Source organism: Didymosphaeria variabile (assembly GCF_027946475.1).
Source record: "Didymosphaeria variabile strain IMI 356815 chromosome Unknown scaffold_10, whole genome shotgun sequence".
NCBI lineage: Eukaryota > Fungi > Ascomycota > Dothideomycetes > Pleosporales > Didymosphaeriaceae > Didymosphaeria > Didymosphaeria variabile.
The window spans coordinates 239,098-257,851 of record NW_026611629.1 but is presented as its reverse complement, the minus strand read 5'-3'; the positions used below and the strand labels follow the sequence as shown (position 1 = coordinate 257,851).

General features: G+C 50.8%; 2 protein-coding genes across 2 annotated transcripts; both read right to left on the bottom strand.

Moving 5' to 3' along the window:
• Nucleotides 1-2,241: 2,241 nt before the first annotated feature.
• Nucleotides 2,242-3,493, bottom strand: N0V89_012132 (uncharacterized protein; the record flags this gene model as incomplete). Its single annotated transcript, XM_056220857.1, has 2 exons — nucleotides 2,242-3,382; nucleotides 3,432-3,493. 2 exons carry the CDS (start codon nucleotides 3,491-3,493, stop codon nucleotides 2,242-2,244), a joined length of 1,203 nt encoding a protein of 400 aa, XP_056064844.1.
• Nucleotides 3,494-8,045: 4,552 nt separating this feature from the next.
• On the bottom strand, nucleotides 8,046-14,348 carry N0V89_012131 (uncharacterized protein; the record flags this gene model as incomplete). The annotated part of the gene is made up of 5 exons (XM_056220856.1): nucleotides 8,046-8,070; nucleotides 8,429-10,202; nucleotides 10,245-13,241; nucleotides 13,301-13,855; nucleotides 14,141-14,348. 5 exons carry the CDS (start codon nucleotides 14,346-14,348, stop codon nucleotides 8,046-8,048), a joined length of 5,559 nt encoding a protein of 1,852 aa, XP_056064843.1.
• Between the last annotated feature and the right edge of the window lie 4,406 nt (nucleotides 14,349-18,754).

Below are 18,754 nucleotides of genomic sequence, written 5' to 3'. Positions count from 1 at the left end.
CAATGATCACATATTTGATGACAAATCTTTCTCAAACCAAATACATATGGGCATTGTGTTGAAAAGTGTTCCCCGCAATAAATAATCATCCTAAAAGCGAACTCTACTTCTGCCCAATTTCTTATCCAAGTCCCATAGCTGCATTTGTGCTTCTGAAAATTTCCGGATAGTGTGGTGGGGCGTTTTTGGAATAAGCGACACGTGGACTTCCGAATGTACCTGGCGACAGTGAAACGGCTACATTGAGTCTCCTTAATTTGTGTAAAGTAAAAGCTGCTGTCCATATCATGACCCTATATTCTATGGTGCTGCTCTGAAACGGCGTTATCGAAAATACATGAAGAATTCAGGCATCGTACCCATGGTGACCTTTTGCCTCACGCACATTGCTCAACATACAAATCCGACAGCATTAATATTTCTCTGCTCATCATGGTCTATCCTTCCATAACTGTGCGCATGACTTACCAAGTCTCTCCCCATTGGCCGACGAGCCCACCAAAACGCTCGTACTGCCGAATCGGGAAAGTCGATTCCGTACTCCATGGATGAACCTTTACGTGGTGCAGCAATCGACGGATGTTCTATGTGACTGCTTGAAAAGGCAGTTTGATTGGAAATACGCGACTGTTGATGTAAAAGAGATTATAGAGCCATCCATTAGTGCCAATTATAACTTCCGTTCTTAGTTGTAGGGCATACCTTTTGCCAGGCTTTAGCGGTGCGATGAACGATGCCCCCGACATCGTTGAATATGACAAAGATTTTGGACAGTTGTGTCTGACGCATTATTCATTAGTTTGCCACGCGTCTTTTGCGTGTACGATGACGATGTCACGGCATGTTTGAAGAGACTAATATATGTAGTTTAAGCGATTCTATTGATTTCCTTGTCAACGTGTACGACACTCGGGTCAGGGGTATGTGGGATATAATAGGTCGTCGAGCCGACGACGGGGCCTCGAAACTCACGAATTTCGATACGAAGTCCGATCCCACTTTGTCCCTGATAAGCAACTAAACTTTAAACGGTGTTAGATGATTCTTGGATATGATCAAAGCGTGGACCACCTCCGTGGGTATATGTATGTTGACTGGATTGAGTGCAAGCCCCGCCTCGCTTACGGTATGAAGCGAACTGTAGAGTAAACAGATGTCTTCTTTCGGTACTTTGGTTAGGAACTAGGAGATGCCGGCTTGTACCCAAACTGCAAAATTGGCGACAGCAAGCGATTGTGAGAGCAGCTGACTCTGAACGGTCGAGAAACGCCGCGAAGCCGAAAGCGCGATGATGATGTCGCAGGTGATGATGGGCTTTGAAAGGTGTGTTGGCGGAGGCGGAAGCGTAAGTATCACCATGTCCAATCTTGGACCGTTCCATTTTCCTCTCAGTTGCTGAACGCCCGCGAACGCGTTGGGCCCATGCTCTAAAACCCAGCATCTGTGGTAGTCTTAGTGGACGGTAGCCGCCTTGGCGTCCTTGAACCAGACAGAGGACAAAGATATCTCAGACCTTTGTTCACTTGCAAAAAGATTATGTGCGCAATACTTGGGACCGTCCCTTTTACATCCAAGGCGAGTCGTGAGCTAGGCAAGTAGGACGACTGTCTCGGTACACAAACGTGACTTGTTCCTCCTGTATCGACGTTGCCTCAGGCGGGGCTTATCGACCAGTCCCCACATGCAAAACTCCTGGGAAAGAAGAATTAGGGAATGCTTTAACGCTGGTAAATAAGCACTGTTCTTCGGAGGTCAACCTTCGGTCGCATTCCCTTTTGTGCGCAACCTCCCCTATCTGGCAATATGTATTCGCTCCCATCGATAACTGGAACGACTGCGAACATTGGATAGCGCATGACCTATGCATTGGCGTGCGTTCACGTGAATGACCGGGGGGCGGTTATGAGGCGCTTCAATTGGCTCGGAGGTAGTCTCCTCATTTCCGGTGGTGCACGGTGTCATGTCCTGCATGGCGGGTGCCTCGTGCCTGAGAAGGCGCTTGAAAGCGTTCCTGCATGTGGTTCGAAGACCAGGAGATTGAACAGGAAGACAAATCTTATGGCACCGGTTGAAGGCGAAGACGGCAACGATTTATTCACGAGCCACCCGTCGCAGGAGCGATCACAATTCAACCTTACCGGCTGTTCCTTGCATGGACACGCAGAGCACAGTGGCAAGTACTTCCAGAAGATGTGGCGTTGACGGACTGTATTGCTCTACAGGCCCTCCTCTACGTCCACCTCAGAGCTGCGTTGGGTACTTGGTGGTCTCAATCTTGTCGGGGTATGTGAGACCACCCTGCTTTCTAGCCTCATCCATGACCTCCATGATAAGAATACTCTCGTCGAGACCTTCGTATCTGCCTTCTTTCCGGCCGTTGATGACGGCATCGGCAGCCTCGTCTGCCTCCCAAAACATACCGTGACCTTCACCCTCAGCGTTTGTGGTTGCTCCGAAACCGTTCCGCCAACCGCTTCCTTCGCCTGGTCCGGGCTGCGGCCAATCCTTGTCTTCAACGGTGCCGTCTTGGAGAACGATACGGGTGCGGGTAGGACGGAAGGCAGGCGGGAACACTTGGATCTCGCCGCCGGGGCCTTGGATGCGGATGCCAGGAACGTCCTGGTTTCCTGCCGGAGAAGTGGCGACACGAAGTGAGGTAGTCGCGATGGCATGAGCGTCACCGCCAGCCTGGTGGGAGCGCGGGAAGCTCAGCACGATGGTGGTAGTCTCGTCCGCTTGCTTTGTGGGAGCGTAGTTCTTCATAGCGGCGAGGACCTTTGGAGGCTTGCGGGCATCGGCGGGTTGCGTGTGGTAGAGCGTCTGGAAGACCCAGGTTAGGCTGTAGATGCCGAGATCGAGCAGAGCGCCACCAGCAAGCTCTGGGTTGACCATGCGATTGGTGCCGTCCTTCCACTGCACCTCCGGGTCGCAGGCCATACTGTTGTCGGCGAAGACACGAGCAACGGGGCCGATGCGGCCAGAGGTGATCTGTTCGCGCACGTAGATGGAGAGCGGGAAGTAGCGCGTCCACACGGCCTCCATAAGGAAGAGCTCCTTCTCCTTGGCCTTGTCGGCCAGCTTGCGCAGCTGCTCGGCGTTCACCGTGAAGGCCTTCTCACACAGCACGGGCTTGCCGGCCTCGAGGGCGAGCATGGCATTCTGGTAGTGGTGCGAGTGGGGCGTCGCAATGTAGACGATGTCGACATTGGGGTCGCTGACCAGCTCCTGGTACGAGCCATACGCCTTCGCATCGGCCGGGGCGCCCGTGTCGTTGAGGAAGTCCTGGGCGCGCGACACGGACGACGAGGAGGCAGCCGCGACGACCGTGTGCCTGAGGTGCTGCACGCCGCGCGTGGCGGGGTCGACGAGCAGGTCCTTTGTGCTGTCAAGACACTGTCAGCGTGCCCCCACCGTGTTGCGGGGCGTCCTACAATGTTTTGGCGATGCCGCCCGTTGCCAGAATGCCCCAGCGGACCGTCTTGGGAGAGGCCATAGTGGATGGCGAGTCTTCAGGTGAGCGTCGAGGAGTCAATCGACGTGGTCGCAAATGGCCACGGGTAATCCATGAATGTAGCTTCACGTCATCGACGCAGCCCCGCCGTGCAACCCCACTCTTGCCTCTCCAGTGTCCCCACGCGCCGCTTGAGAGGGAAGGGAAGGAGCGGCGGGTTCCTGGCGCGCTAATCCGGTCTCGGCTTGGCCCGTCACGTGGTGCTGTGCCTTCCCGGGCAAGCGCCAGGGTCCCTCCCAGGTTGCGGTTCCCGACTTTCAATGAGCTTTCCAACACCCGAACTGATACCGTCTGTCTTCCATCGTCGCTTCTTCCGAGAAGGATCGTTATCCCTTCCGCATGGTCCCTCTCAGCCGTTCTGCCGTACTGTTCGGGTGCAACATCCGGGGCAAGGCAACGTTAAAAGCGGGCTGCATGTGTGCATCACGTAAATCGCACGGGCTGGTGCGTCCCTTGCCGCACGCAGTCTCTTGCGCATCCTGCGACCAGCATTGGGCAAATCATCTCCAAACTCCTCGAGGGGAAAGAGTTGGCCATCCGAGCAAGCTGCATGCGGTGGCTAAATGGGTTGCCAGGGACCACGTCGCAGCTCCGTCGCGTGGCCGCACCACATAGGCCGGTTCCATCTGTAATTCAGATGGTTCGCAATCTATGAAAGGTGCGGATAGCTGCATCGGATCCATGTTGTAGGCACGTAGATGGACGCCACAGCCATAATAGCTTCGGCTGCGTGGCCAAACGTTTACCATCTCAACCACTACCGAACGCCTGCTCCCCCGCGAGCCAAAATTAGACGCCGCTTCGTCATCTGTATCATCTTGTGCTATCATCTTGCCAAGATTAGAGACCCATGTACTCTAGACAAGCATCGGTGTCTACTTCAAGCGGGAATTTCAAGGGGTCCCAAAGCGCCCGTCGCGCATCCCAATTCATCTGTGGTTGCACTTCCGTGTGCTACATTGGAGAAACGCTCTAACCGCCCAGGCTCAAGTTCTGCTACTCAATGAGGCTATGGTAGCTCAGTTCCAAAGCAACGAACCAGGTCCACATGAGCTACGGCGGATCGACGACCCACTACGCCAGAGTCTTCGCGTACTTTGCCAGCCTGTGGAGCTACTCCATCCACTTCTCACTCGAGCCAGTTGGATTCTGCATACGCGACAGTGCTTCGTCTCGAGGATGCTATGACGATTGCATCTGAATATGAGAGAGGGTGTGGCCCAAATATTGGCGTCCAAAACTGGGGATTCGCAATGTTCCTGTCATAGTGGGATTTCGACCACTCTGGTGAGATCACAGATTCTGGACGATGTCGCTCGTGGCGGCGCTCAATAGAGCAACCTGATCGGTTCGTGGAAGGTTCGCCTGGCCTCGATGACTGGCATTTATCCTTGCGCCATTTCATGTTGTGCAGAACCTGTAGCCAAGCAGCCTCCTGGCGATTCTGTGGAGGTGTCGTGGTGTTATGCCCGACGTCTGCAGCTAACAAATGCGGATGCAGGCTGCTTGCTATTGCACGAGACATCCGCAGCACCACCCAGCATCCACCGTCCAGATGCAAACCATTATCCTGCGCCTCACTTTCATGAAACAGAGCGTTGCCTTACAGCACATACTGGCCGGGTCCTTTTCAGGATTAGCGCAATGCAGAAGCGAGACCACGTCACTTGCCACGATATCGATCGATTTTGAATTGATTCAAACCTGACAACACAACAGGAATGACAACTCATTGACAGCGAGGCGAACCCCACTTCTTCCGTACAGATCATCTCGTCGGTGGCGGCGCTTTCACCGAGAAGCCAGGCCAGCATGCGTTGTACAAGCGGGAAAAGGTAGAGCTTTGGGCAGCCTGGAAAAAACACTTCGAGAAATGGAGTAATGAACGGATGGCCAGAGCACACGGCAGATATTCTGGGCACGCAACGGCCCGGCTCGTCGACATCAGCAACGTCAAGGGCACGCAGGATCTAAAGCACGACAAAGTTTCAAGATAGCAACGCCTGTTCCGAGCCACGCGCTGCAGCAATGCTCTAACGCAACTGGACGCCATCGTGCGTGCCGTGTTGATCGATTCGGTCTGGTTCGCCTGGGTCAGGCCGCCATGCATGGGCGTCACGCCATGGAGGCGTTCTAAATGACGAGTTCAGGGCAAAGTTTGGTTCGGCGCGGTCCGGAACGAGGACGGATCGCAAGGCAGAGCTCTTGCGCGGGTCCGTACCTTGAATGGTAATAGTTCAGAATCTAAGTACGCAATCTGGGCAAGCCGGCATCATTAGCCTTGCAGCTTTTGCTGGCCTTTGCGCCAGCTCAGACGAACCAACCTTCATTTGGCCAAGCTGTGCATAACCCCACACGAATTGAATAGTCATTGGTCCCGAAAAATCTGATTGTTGCATGACTGGCTTTCATATACCTTGTCTACCCACGGTGGGTTGCCTGCAATTATGATTTCTCGCCTTGTCCAGGATGGCGACTCCGATTCCAAGGCCAATAAGAGAAAGCACGCGGCACCAGCCATGAGAGCCACACTCTCCAGGCTGTCGGACTTTTACCTAGCAATACGATACAAGCGGGACACAGGCCGCAATACCCCTCATCCACTTTACCAGTGTACTGGAACTTCAGCTCGGCATAGGCGATTTTTGCGGCGTCTGGCAGTTCAAGCATGCGTTGTTGGACTATAAACAGAAGGCCAGCATCCCTAGGTTTCACTTTGCCTTGACGTTCCTGACTCGAACCTGGACCCTGGTCTTTCCTAGAGAATATCAGATTTCTTGCTTGACTCACGTCAACGATAGTACTCTACGTCTGATCGAACCTACCAAGCCTACCATGGCCGCTAACAGGCAAGAGACCTACATACAGAAGCTTCAAAGTGTGTGCCTTCCCTCTTACATTATCTCCCACTGACATTCCTTGCTTTTAGATTACTGTACCTCGAACCAAATAGCGCAGCCGCAGTTTCAAGATTATTCAGATCCAAGAGGTATGCTTTTCAACAGCACATCTACAGCTTCATTCCATGTAGTATGCAGCTAAAGTTTCATAGGCATCAGAACTGCCTGGTCCAGCGGTGTTGTTGTGCAAGGCCGCGAATTCCGAGCACATTTATGGCGCGATTACCGTTACCTCGAACAATCCCGCGAAGAGGCCGCCGAAATTGCGTGGAAGACTTTGAACGGAATACCCGTCACGAATGCCCCTCAATACACGTACGGACGCGGGTATTCGAGATAGTACAACAGATCCGCGCTGTACGATCACCGCACCCTTCGATACAACGGTGATCGACCTGTTTTGGTCGAATGTCGCGTTCACCTTATGGCTAGGGCATTACTGTCCAACGCCTGATGACGCGCTTTCTATGGCCGTGTCACGACTAGCACATCTTTCGATCTGTATGGCCTAAGGGCACTGAACTTTTCTAACCTCTTCAATTTCCTCAGCTGGATGGTCGGATTACAATGGCGCGTAAACTTAGCTTCACCTTCACACTGCCTATGGCTTGTAGGCATATGCAGAGGCTCCCTCGCTTCACATCGGTATTTTCCTCGATTATGTTCCTGGTCTCCTAGCGACTCGATCCTTACCTTGTTTACAGTCGCTGTACCGCTCCTCCATGTTGATTATCCCACCATGCTACTTCCTTTTTATCTACTTGGCTTCGGAGATCCTATCCTCGGTCTCTGAGACTCCCGTCTTAGGTCTCATAGTCCCGAGTCGCTCTCTTTATCGCCTTTGCGCTACTTCTTCCTCTGTTTTATTTCGTTATCATCTCTACCGCGCATCTGAGCATATGGATACGCCCTTCTTAGTATGGTCAGCGCTAGATATCCCGCGTGCTAGGAGATTCCAGCATGGCTTTGTTTCACGGGCATCGGTTATTATTCAAAGAGGCCAGAAGGGGTACTTCTTCGGCAGTGCGTAGCACTTAGCTTAGAACTTGCCCTATTAGTGGTCCCATCGATTATAATCAGTGTTAGAGTTCTCTAAGGTAATTAGGATACCTCCCGAAAGTAGTGTATTACTAAACTATTTGAGCCCTACTCAGCACTAATAACTGCTATCTGGGAGACTTTCCGCACCCTCCTATTGTCGACCCACCCCATCCCCGACATTACCCTCGCTCTGTGTAGTCGGCTCATTTTCAACTTGTCTCGTCGACCCCGAAATGTTCCCAGCGGATGGTTCCTGCCCAATACTAAAGCCCCAGTTACCGTTCTCCACGTCTTTCGAGTCTGTAGCTAGCTAAACCGGTTCTATGCTTTCTTCTAAAGCGGCTGTATGTTCCTAGGGGATAGTTTCTGCCCAATACTAAAGCCCTAGTTACCGTTCTCCACGTCTTTCGAGTCCGTAGCTGGCCAAACCGGTTCTGTGCTTTCTTCCAGAGCGGCTGTCTCACTTCTGACATTCCTGTCTGAAGCGACTTGCGCGAGCTTCAATGCCGACCCGAAAGGTTGCCTTCACTTCTGTGCCTTCGCTGCCTAGGCCTGCTCTCATCCCGACGCAAGGGTACAATTGTCCCCGCATATTATCCGGGAGCTTCAAAGCGGGTCCTGTTACATGTCAGTGGTGATACACTGAGTAACTGGAAAGACTCATTCTGATAAGATTGCTCACCTATGCTACTCCCATCCATGAAGAATTCGATAGTGCGAGGCGTGTCTTCTAACACCATGAGGCACCCCACGACATGGCCCGTACTCCAAGGCGACCCCTTGTACTCCGCCGTATCCACTGTGTTATCGAAAACACTGCCATCGTCGGAGTGATATCCACAGCTAGCCGATCCCGTCCAGCCTGCTTGACAGTGACTCTCTGAGTGTGGTGAGCAGATCCCCATGGATATAGGTCTATTGATAAGTGAGAAACGGAACCTTGCTTAAAAAGGGAAGGGGGTAAGAGTAGACGTACATGTCAGCGGGGTTATTGATAATCTTCATCTCCCAATAGTATCGTCTCATTCCATAGGGTATGCAAGAATTTGCGCGAACCAAAAGATAAGAGCCATTGTTTGCTGCAGATGGCAGGCCGTCTGGGAAAGGGGCTTTCACCACTGCATATCGCATTAGTGTCACGGTGTCTAGTCCGCACAAAAGCGACCAGGAGGACTCACTCAGAGTGCATTCGTCATGTAGGGCCTTAAAGAAGGGGTTGTCCGGCCGTAGAGCCCAGCTGGAAGGTTGTCTATGTTGACGAAGAGGTGGTGGGCCCGTTTCCCCTTTGATGATCAACTTTTTCAGTGCTTGGGGGTTCCCCGCGTACATGGCACATTCCTCTAGGTTCCAACCATTGGCATCGGGCTCTGTCGTGCTGATGTCAATCTTCCTCTTGATCAACTCGTCGATAATCTTCTCATTGTTTTCATGGGTCGTTTGGACGCACGCATGGTAAACGCGTTTCAACTTCTCGGGTTGTTTTGCAACTTCCGGCGTCTGACAAAGAATTTTGAAGACCTCCAAGTTGCCACGAAGTGCTGCTAACTCAACTTGAGAACGGCCGGCATCGTCACACGAACAAGGATCCGCACGCCTTTCCAAAAGAAACGTCACGAGGCTCATGTTCCCACGACAATTGGCGTGCGATAACATGATAGTGACTTCGTACCCTTGCATCCTAATACGTGGGGCCTGGAACATGGTCTGAATGCGAGGTGAAATGCCATCATCCATCGCATCACGATAGGCATACATGAGCGGTGAAATCCCAGACTTGTTCCTTTTATGTGGATCGATTGTATCGAACTTTTCGAAGAGAGTGACAAGTAATGGCGGACTCTCCTGCCAATAAGCCCAGGCAAGAGTAGGATCTCCATCTCGATCTCCAAGGTTGGGATCGGTCTCGGGGTATGTGGAGAGGAATTTAGTTATGTCGTCTCGACCGTCGCGGACTGCTTCGATCAAGGGCCTAGTGCTGAAGGTAGTCTTATACGTACCGGTAATTTCGTTGACAAGAGATGGATCGGCATCAGCCAAGGTCTTCCACCATTCGGCCGCTGCGTCGTCATCCTTCTGCAAAGCGTACATGAAGGCAGACGAGCCATACGCATCCATTCCTTCTATGTGGGCTTTGGCCTCAGCGATGGCCGCCACGAACTTCTTGGCCAGAGGAAGAAGGTTGTTTCTGACGGCGTAGATGAGGGGCGTCTTGTCATAACTTCCTTGAGGGTCATTCAATGCTCTTGCTTTATCTTCAACACGCCAATGGCCCCAAAGGAAGTCCAGCATGGCGATGCGCCTATTCATGGGAATGTCCAGCTCTTCGTCGGATAAGCCCTTCCTGAGCTTCTTGAGCTTCTTGAGCTTTGCAATGTATGCGAGTGCCGAGCGATTCTGGGAGTCCTTTCCGTTCCAGACGTGTTCTTGGCTAAGATCTTGAATTCCTTTATCGAACACATGACCTACGAAACTGGAATCCATACTTTGAATTGCAGTTATCATGACAAGCTCCTTTCTGATCTGGAATTCTCTCTCCAAGTCGTTGCGGAACTTGGGAGTGACTGTCAAAACGGCATCCGGGTCGAAGGGTTTCGCATCGCCTCGACTTTCAGTCATGGGCTCATCGCTTTCCCCCGTCTCCTCGGTTGCACTAGCGCTGACGGTGTGGCCCGATACGGTTTCACCGACTAAGGAGTCTACAATCTTGAGCATTCGGTGCAACATGTCGACGAAGGAACGGTCCCTAGCTTCTAAGAAGGCGTCAACAATCCACCATGCATCTCAGCCTTTACGTTTGACGTGTTCGAAGAGCAACACCAGGACGTCCTGGCTTTTAAGTCGCACGGCCTCTTTCAACATACTTGTGAAGCACATTGTTACAACGCTTCGTTCAGCGTCAGTGTCTTGCGGTCTGGAAACGTTTGGTAGTTTGGAGAGCAGCGTCTTGAAAAGTTCAACGTCTTGATTCCTCAAAGCGAGCTTTATTGGTGTGTCTTTGCGCTCGTCATTGATGGTCATTGCTTCGAGATCCTTCTCCCGAGCCATAACTCTGGCCATCAACTGGTTCACGATCTCCTTCTTCTCATCCACGAGTTCAGGTTGCTCGCCTTTGTCCCCGGCATTTACGAGAGCAAAATGCAGAGGCGTGCGCTGTAGGAGCTCATCCCCGGTTTGGATGATAGGGTTTCTTGTGTCGTCTTTGAGAAGGAACTCCACTACCTTTGGGCTGACAGCGAGGACGGCAAGATGGAGCGCAGAACGACCAAAGGAGTCCACTGCGTTGAGATTGCAGTACTTCTCCAAATTGGCAAGCGATTCCACCATCCCTAATCTAGCAGCACAATGGATTGGTAACATTCCGTTTCTTCCAAGGACCTTCGCAGCGGACTTTCCCTTTTCCTGCGTGCCGGTGAAGGTCTTGATCCACCCTGGTTCATACATAGCTGCGTAGTGCAGAGGCGTTCTTCCGGACTTGTCTCTGAGCTCATGCTGAGGCTTCCCCCCGACTTTATGTATCCTGGAAACCTCGTGGAAGAGCACACTGTTGCCACCGACAGTAGCATAATGAAGTGGATACCAGCCAAAGATATCGGGCTTCGTTGCCAATTTCTTCCATTCGGATTCTTTCATTGTAGCTGTTTGTTTTGACTCCGACTTCATCTCTTGTCCGGTGAGTTCACCCGAGGATCGCTCGCTCTTTTCTGCTAGACGTCTGGCGATATAATCATGGTAAGACGAAAATCTCACTAGCTTGAGTAGTCTGTCGTCCGGTCTGGTAATCTTCTTTGATTGGTCTCGATCGCCAGTAATCCTGACTTCAGATGGTAGGACCTGTAGACTCTCCATAAGGTTGTCGAATTTTCTCTCTCGTTGCTGACGATAATAAAACCAACGCAATTGGCTTGCTACACTGAATAACAATGCATGAGATTGCAAGCCTGAGCTCACGGCTTGCACTGCTTGTCGTAAAGACGTAGCTTGATTGCCTACCGTTTCGCTTCCTTCCAGGGTCTTCGAGCCGCGAAGATCATCTATGGTTTCTCTGGCCAGGAACAAGAACTCGATCAACTCAACAACGATCTCGTAAGAAATGCGATCCATGCCACGTGGATCCATTTCTAGATCAAGGAGATTGAGGTAGGTGATCTGTGCTTGGGGCCAGTCATGATCCCTTTCGTGATCCTTCGTTTTCCTCAGCAATACACCCATCATAGCTTCGTTGGGGAGTATTCCTCGATGGCTCAAAGGTGGTATTATCGCCAAAAGCACGTCATCAATAGGGCCCAGTCCAAGTCCTACAATGGCTCTGGCCAATTTCATCAGTGTCTTGTTCCGAAGCGTCGGGATGTTCCATGTGTCTTCAAAATATGAACCGTCGAATAGCTCAGCGTCTTCTACGGTTGCGGTATCGATCTTATCTTCCCGTATCTCGTCCGACACGGCCCACATGAAGGCAGAAAACAGATGGTGTGCAAGGACGACTGCAAGTGGTCCATCGGAAATGATAGAGACGACCTTTCCACGTGGCGCTTCTTCCTGCACAGCTTTGAGCTCTGCAGAGGTCTGCGGTGCTTCTGGAGCCTGACCTTTGTTTGTTGTAGGATCCTGGCTAACCTGTTTAGGTGAATTTAGGGTATCACTGTTCGGAATTGTTTGGCGCTTTGGGTAAAGACCATTGAATCCAATCTCAAGCATATCATCACCTGTATCTTGCGGATCTTCATCATCCTCAGTGATAGCCGTAACGCGGGGGTCGTTTGTCCACCAGCTGAGGTCTCTTGTCAAGATATCTGTACGGACGATGTTGGCTCTCTTATCAGCATCGGTACCAGTATCAGATTCGCAAAGAGGCCCCGTAGGATCCTGGGCCTTGTAGGGAGGCGGGTTTTCCCCTAGGATCCGGCGATATTTGACGGTCGCACTGGACGCCTGTGACAGCCAGTTGCCTGACTCATCGTCTTCCATGTCGTCGTCCTCTGGGCCACCTTGCCCATGTGTTCTGCCTTTGATGTTCGCATTGGCGCCGGACCGTGCAAGTGTGGAAATCCACAAGGAGAGTATAGCATCGATGTCAACTGGTTGCATGCTCCAACCCTTCTTGGTCCCCTTGGCCTTGAGAGTCACCGTATCTGGCTTGCTTTCAAGAATTCCGTGCGGTTTGTTCACTTGTGGATCGCCAGATTTCCCGCGCTTAGGAATGGCGAGCAAGAGTTTGTTGCTATTGGTGCGGGAAGGCTTAGGTCGGTTGGGCTGTTGAGCTTCAATTGTTTCATCGACTTTCAACATTACCGTAGCTAGGGACCAAATGAAGATCTTGTCGCAATTTTCTTGGACAGGGCAAAGATCGGTGAGCACTAGAGACATGGCTTGAGCGAGAGCTATAGCCTCTTGCGAAGCGGCGCCGGGACATTGTGACAGCTCTCCTAGGCGCCGCCGAACGTCGACTGCGACCTGGCTTGTCTGTTGGAATAGACATTTCGAGTCTGGCTCTGGTTGTCTCGAGATTCCCTGGTGTAGAACGTATGCAGATTTCTGTACGTCGACCATTTCCCCCCTTTCCACTAGAAGGGATCGTGGGAATTGGGAAATCCCGTGAATGTTTGAACGCATCCGTTGCGCATCGGGATCGTCCGAGGGGCTCTTCTTCTTGTCCTCGTTCTTGCATACATTTGGCAAGTCTGGTCTGGTCAGTACCTTCCAGCGTGTAACGACTTTCACGGCGTCGGCATCTCCGGATGCCCGAGGCGCTGTCAGCGCATTCTGCTCATAGACGAGCCGGAGAGTCAACCCTGCAGATTAGTAAATATCAACATTTGTCATTATACGCGAGATTGGACTGGGAACTTACAATCTAGTTCGTGGCCTGCAAAAGCGCTGATAGCCACCGGGCTTTCCCCCAAGCGGCGCCTGATGATTGCTCTAAGCAGAGCTGCCAGAAATATAGCCCCTAGTTGAGCAACTGCTGTAGGCCATGCTAGACCGCGAAGGCCTTCAAATTGTAGTATGAATCCTACTAGGCCAAGAACAGAAGCGCAGATGGTAAGAAACTCATACTGGTTCCCCGCAAATCTCGTGACCCATTCAGGGATGATCATACCCCATAATTCTTTCCACTTCTCATGATCCAGTCGACTCGAGGTCAATAGTTCATCCTTGTATCCACCAAGGATGAGGAATGGGTCAAAATCCTGATCGTTGACAGTGTGCTTCTGCTGCAACCAAAACAGCTGGAGTGGAGGCAACTCCTTTGACGGATCCGCTCGGTTCGCTTCATGCGAATGTCTTCTTGAACTCGATCGCTGTCCTTGGACTAGCGTCTTTGCCTTCGTCAATACTCGGGATTTCGACTGTGTTTTTTCGCTGGAATCTTCGACAAAACCGACAGAGATGTCGCCCCCCTTCTCTGGTCTTAACAGTTGTAACCCTCTCGTCGTCTCGCGCCAGGCCCACTCTCGCGTACTTTGTTCGATAACAAAGGAGCATAAAATCATACCTAAATTCAAACACAGTGTCCCTGCTATGAAGAACCAGACGCCGAAATTCATCTGCGGTCGTCCGATAGTCTGTTGAATGTGGGGATGAAACGAAGTTACAGCAGACACGACCACTACAGATAACTGTAGGAAGACAGCTAACGCAGCTGCGCACCAAAGCTCTCCGATGGTTTCTTTGTGTGAAGGCAAATAACTTGGAAGATTGAGCTGAAGGTTTGGTGCCGATCCTTTCAGTTCCTCAGGGAAGATGTGCCTGTGGACGGACTTGGTACCCTTCGCATCGATACTGTGTTCCTCGATTTGCGTTTCTTCAGCTTGGGGTTCGTCGTCGACAGGCGGATTTTCTACGTCTGCTCGTTTGGACTTGCTTCTGCTCCAGAGTCTTCTCCGACGCGGACCCATCGTCCCATCTGGTGAGGTTCTCAAGACGCTTTGCTTATCCTCCCGAGTGCTGCTCTTCTTTGCGTTGTCGCTTTGTTCCTTCAGATGCACGCGGATGTCGGCACCAACACCTGGGGCTAATCCTGTTCCCAAAACTATCCCAGTCCCAACGACTTGCCCATCTATTTGTTGCGGGGGTGTATCTCAATCCGTCTTGACTCCATATTCGCCTTTCTCCAGGAAGGGTTGCCCGCGGTCGTGAGCCGTCTCCAAGGTGTGTATGCCACACGTTCTGTCATCATCTCTATATTCCGGTGGGAACAGAATGAATTGCGTTAGCTTGGGAGTTCCCATTGCACGAACCACACCCTTGCCGTTGTAGACCTCGCATACTTCCCTTGATGTAGAAGACATGAGCTCAATTTCTGCGGCGGCACGGCTTTCTCTGGCACGTCCGATGAAAGCCTTGGCCCAGGCGGGTCCAGAAACGCGTATAGCTCCGACAATGGCGGTCAGAATACCCAAAGGAGCCATCGCAAATATTATGTGGTCTAACCAGGTGAGGCTTTCGCTCATGAATTGACGCGCAAATTGTTCGCCGAACAAGGCTAGGAGTCTGAAGGCGCGTTATTATGTTGAGAGATCTTCGATATCTCCGAAAAGGTGGTGGCGACTCACGGTGCGAGATCGGTGAAGACGGTAAATGCGAACTCGCTTGGCGAGTCTCCATCTGCAGCGACAGCGTGCGGAATAATGACGAGAAGAACCAAAGCGTATAGATGAGGTGAGGGCATTGCGCGAACCATTAATCTCCGCAACTGGCTACGCGCCATACCGTCTTGATGGTTTGAAGTTAGCCTATCGTAGACAAAGGCCTTTCCGTAAACTCCTTCCTAGTGCTTCTGGTGTCCACTTCAATCGGATGTTACTGTTGTGTAAATCAAGTATGCGAGAAATCGCACTGCAACACAACGATCACCCTTTATCGTTGAGGGGCGATGATAATGTGTGTAGGTTGACCAGGCTGGAATACATCCCATTGAATTCCGAGATGTTGGTTGCTCTCGTGTATCGTTCTCGTATTGCCGCACAGACATTAATCTGCCGGTAGAGCTGAACGACGCCCAAAAAACTGCAGGGATTGTGTGGAGGGAGGGTCTCCTGTCACCGCAGCCACTTCCTGCACGTTACGACAATTATCGCAAAGATAAGAGAGAAAGGGCAGCTTACGGCAGATCCTACCTCGAATTTGGCCAGAAATGGGATCGCGACCGGCTTCAGCCTTGTCAGTGGCTTGCCTACCCCAGCCTTCGAGTTTCCTCTCATGGCTGGGGCCGAAAGTCCCGACTGTCAGTTCGCCAGTTGTACAAAGTGGTGGCGTCTCCCATCGGCGAACAGCTGTGCGTCGGTTCGTCCCTTGAATATCAGAATGGATTACACCAAGGGATTTGTATTGCGCCGTATTCTCCCGCGGGGGCAGGATTCTCAAGGTTTGTGCGGCTGAAACGCCGATCCAATTATTTGGCATCGCATTTCGGAGCTGTCGTGTTAGAGATAGGAATTAAGAGACGATGTTTACACGTAATAGCGTAATACTAAAGGGGACGTACCTAATCCTATGTATTCGAAGGAATACGAAAGCACTAGACGAGTGGTTAAGCTATATAGTTTATGATAGAAGGATCTATGGAAAATCGTGTCTTTGCGAAAGTAACCTAGCGCTCAAAACTGCCTTTACAGTTCTTAGGTAGGGGTATTTATTACTATACTAATACATGGGTAACCGCTCGTATTGGATATTGAATGTGCCTCTCTTCCTACTAAAGTAAAGATACACGACCGAATTCCTAAATTAGGGAATGCCAACCAATACAGACTTCATTGCTACATCGCCAACTGTGTACTAACTTTACCACCTGATCCAAGATGAAACCGGTTTCTCAGTCTTGTCCCTAGAAATGTAGCACGATCGTGATTCATCTTATCATCTCATCGTCCTCAGCAGCCCAAACACGTACCTCCTTCCCATCACCCTTCTCAAATGCATTTACCTAGTCCAAAACAGGCTCTAGACACGTTATAGCAGAATCTGTTACCATGCCCGTTATTACAAGGTAAAATGATTCTGAAGAAGGTCTCGGTGCACTACAGGGCTCCCCAAGACCGACTCGAGGAAACTCCCCAAGTTCCCAGAAACGCATGTTCGAAGCTGCAGCCGACATCCTCTCAGTTAATAAATCCGTAGTCCACCACAACGGCTCGGAACGGGTCAGCCACGTTCATGCATTTACCGCCGATTTGGTTTGTAAAGATGTAATAGCTCGTTATGCAACACTGTCTCACAGGTGGGGAAAGGATGCGGAGGAGGTAACTTTATAAGACCTAGCAAAGAACGCTGGCTATAAGAAGATCCAGTTGTGCAGAGGTTAGGCAAAGCGCGACGGCTTGTAGTACTTTTGGATCTATACCTGCTGCAACGACATGGCAGATAAGGCCGAGCACTCTGAGTCTATGATTCGCTGGCATCGCCACGCAGCTTTATGCTATGTCTAGTTGTCAGACGTCTCTGCTTTATCTCTTGGTACTGAGGGAGAAGCGAGCCTACTGCTATAGGACTCAGAGTTCCGGCAGAGCGAGTGGTTTTCGCGTGGTTGGACGCTCCAGGAGCGTCTCGCACCAGGTTCAGTTGACGTCTTCTCGCGAACATGGATGAAGCTCGGCGACAAAACATCACTTACACAAAGAATCCACGAAACCACAGGCAGTAACGAAGCAAGCGCAAACTCGATCTCCAACCTAGAGGTACACTCCACTGCCAACAAGTGTGGGTACAAAGTCAGTACAAGTGTTCAGGTAGAGATGAGACAATATGCTATAGCATGGGGTGTCTTGGTGGTATTTTGTACCCCAGAGATGAGTACCTCTTCCACTGGAACATGCTCCAACCATCCAAGCACTGCCTTTTGGGTCGTGCAGGGCCATTGCCACGTCCTTGAAGTTCACGCGGCAAGCTCTAACCTCGATAATAGACTGGTGTGAGATGATTCAAGTGCCCAAATCATTGTTTTCTACGTAGGATATACTACTTAGCAAGCCAGGTGTCTTGTCTTTTAGTTCCAGAAGCTGAATTAGGTCTAGGAATGAAGTGGCAATAGTTTGCGGGATAGAGGATACCATAATTTCGATAGTGGAACGCGGTAGTAACCTAGGCATAGTTACCTTGGATATAAAACTAAGATTAACAACGCAGTTCTCGCCGTTTTGCTGGAGAAAAGAGTCTGTGATGATACATGGCATCGTTTTCAAGAAGCCAATCGAAGTATCATTTTGCGCGGTTTGCTCTACTTCTATCGTAATGGACGTTAAAGCAAGACTCTCGGATCGAGCCACCCGCGCGAAACCATGAATGAGCGCTGAATTAGCGATACGGACGTCCTTCTGTTGAGGGACGAGAGCATTCCAGGAAAGCCGATTTTATTGACTCGCAACATGATGAGCACGTTCGATTTCGCCATTCTGCCGATAGAATTGGCTCGGTCCCATCATCAATGACGCATACACTTTCGTCCAAATCATCCATCACATCAAGTGAGGTTTGCTAGTCGATTCAGAAGCCTTCTTTTCCGAAGATGGGGAAAATTTTGTTAGAAAAAGCCTATTAGGGCTTTTCCGGCTTTGTTCATATGAGAGTAATGATTGATGGGTCGATTGAGTAAGTGGAAGATAGTCTTGCAAGGATGAACGCTGCACGTTGTGCTGAGATCTGGGACTGGTGATTCATGAGCTGCAAATCTGTGAATGAACACGTAGAAAAACCATCTTTGCCATTTCTCGATGGAGAGAAGCGGACTGCCCATTCTTCTCTCTGCGAAATCTGCCCAAGACCCCATTTTTATATCAAGCCTTGGTTTTAGGTGCACAACCTCGATAAAGGCTAGTCTCCTAGTTGATTTCGACACGGTTTGACGTACTTTCGGGGTCACGTGTAGGACGTGTGTCGCTATGGTTGTTGTAAGATGCGCTTCGCGACTGATACTCGTGAGCACATGACTAGACTTGAGAGCGACAACGACGATATTGAAATCCTGAATCGATCTGTCAAGTCAAGCGACGGGGTTTGAACCTTGAGCATTGCCTTATTCTATGAATCATATTATTTGACAATGCGAACAAGTGGATCAGTCGTTGCTTAGAGAGCATGAACTTGGTTGGCGTTAATAAGTTCACCACAGGAACTGGTGCTGGACCCAGTATCTACTGTCAATGTATGTAAACCTTGAGCACATGGCTTTCATTATATATTATATACTACCGACGTGTATTGCCAGTAAAGAACCAATCGTGTCTCTCTTTTGGGTTTGACTTTTCGATCATTTGGAAGTATTACTCCAGACCAGGTCAAGGCGTTGAAGGTGTGGCTCCATCTC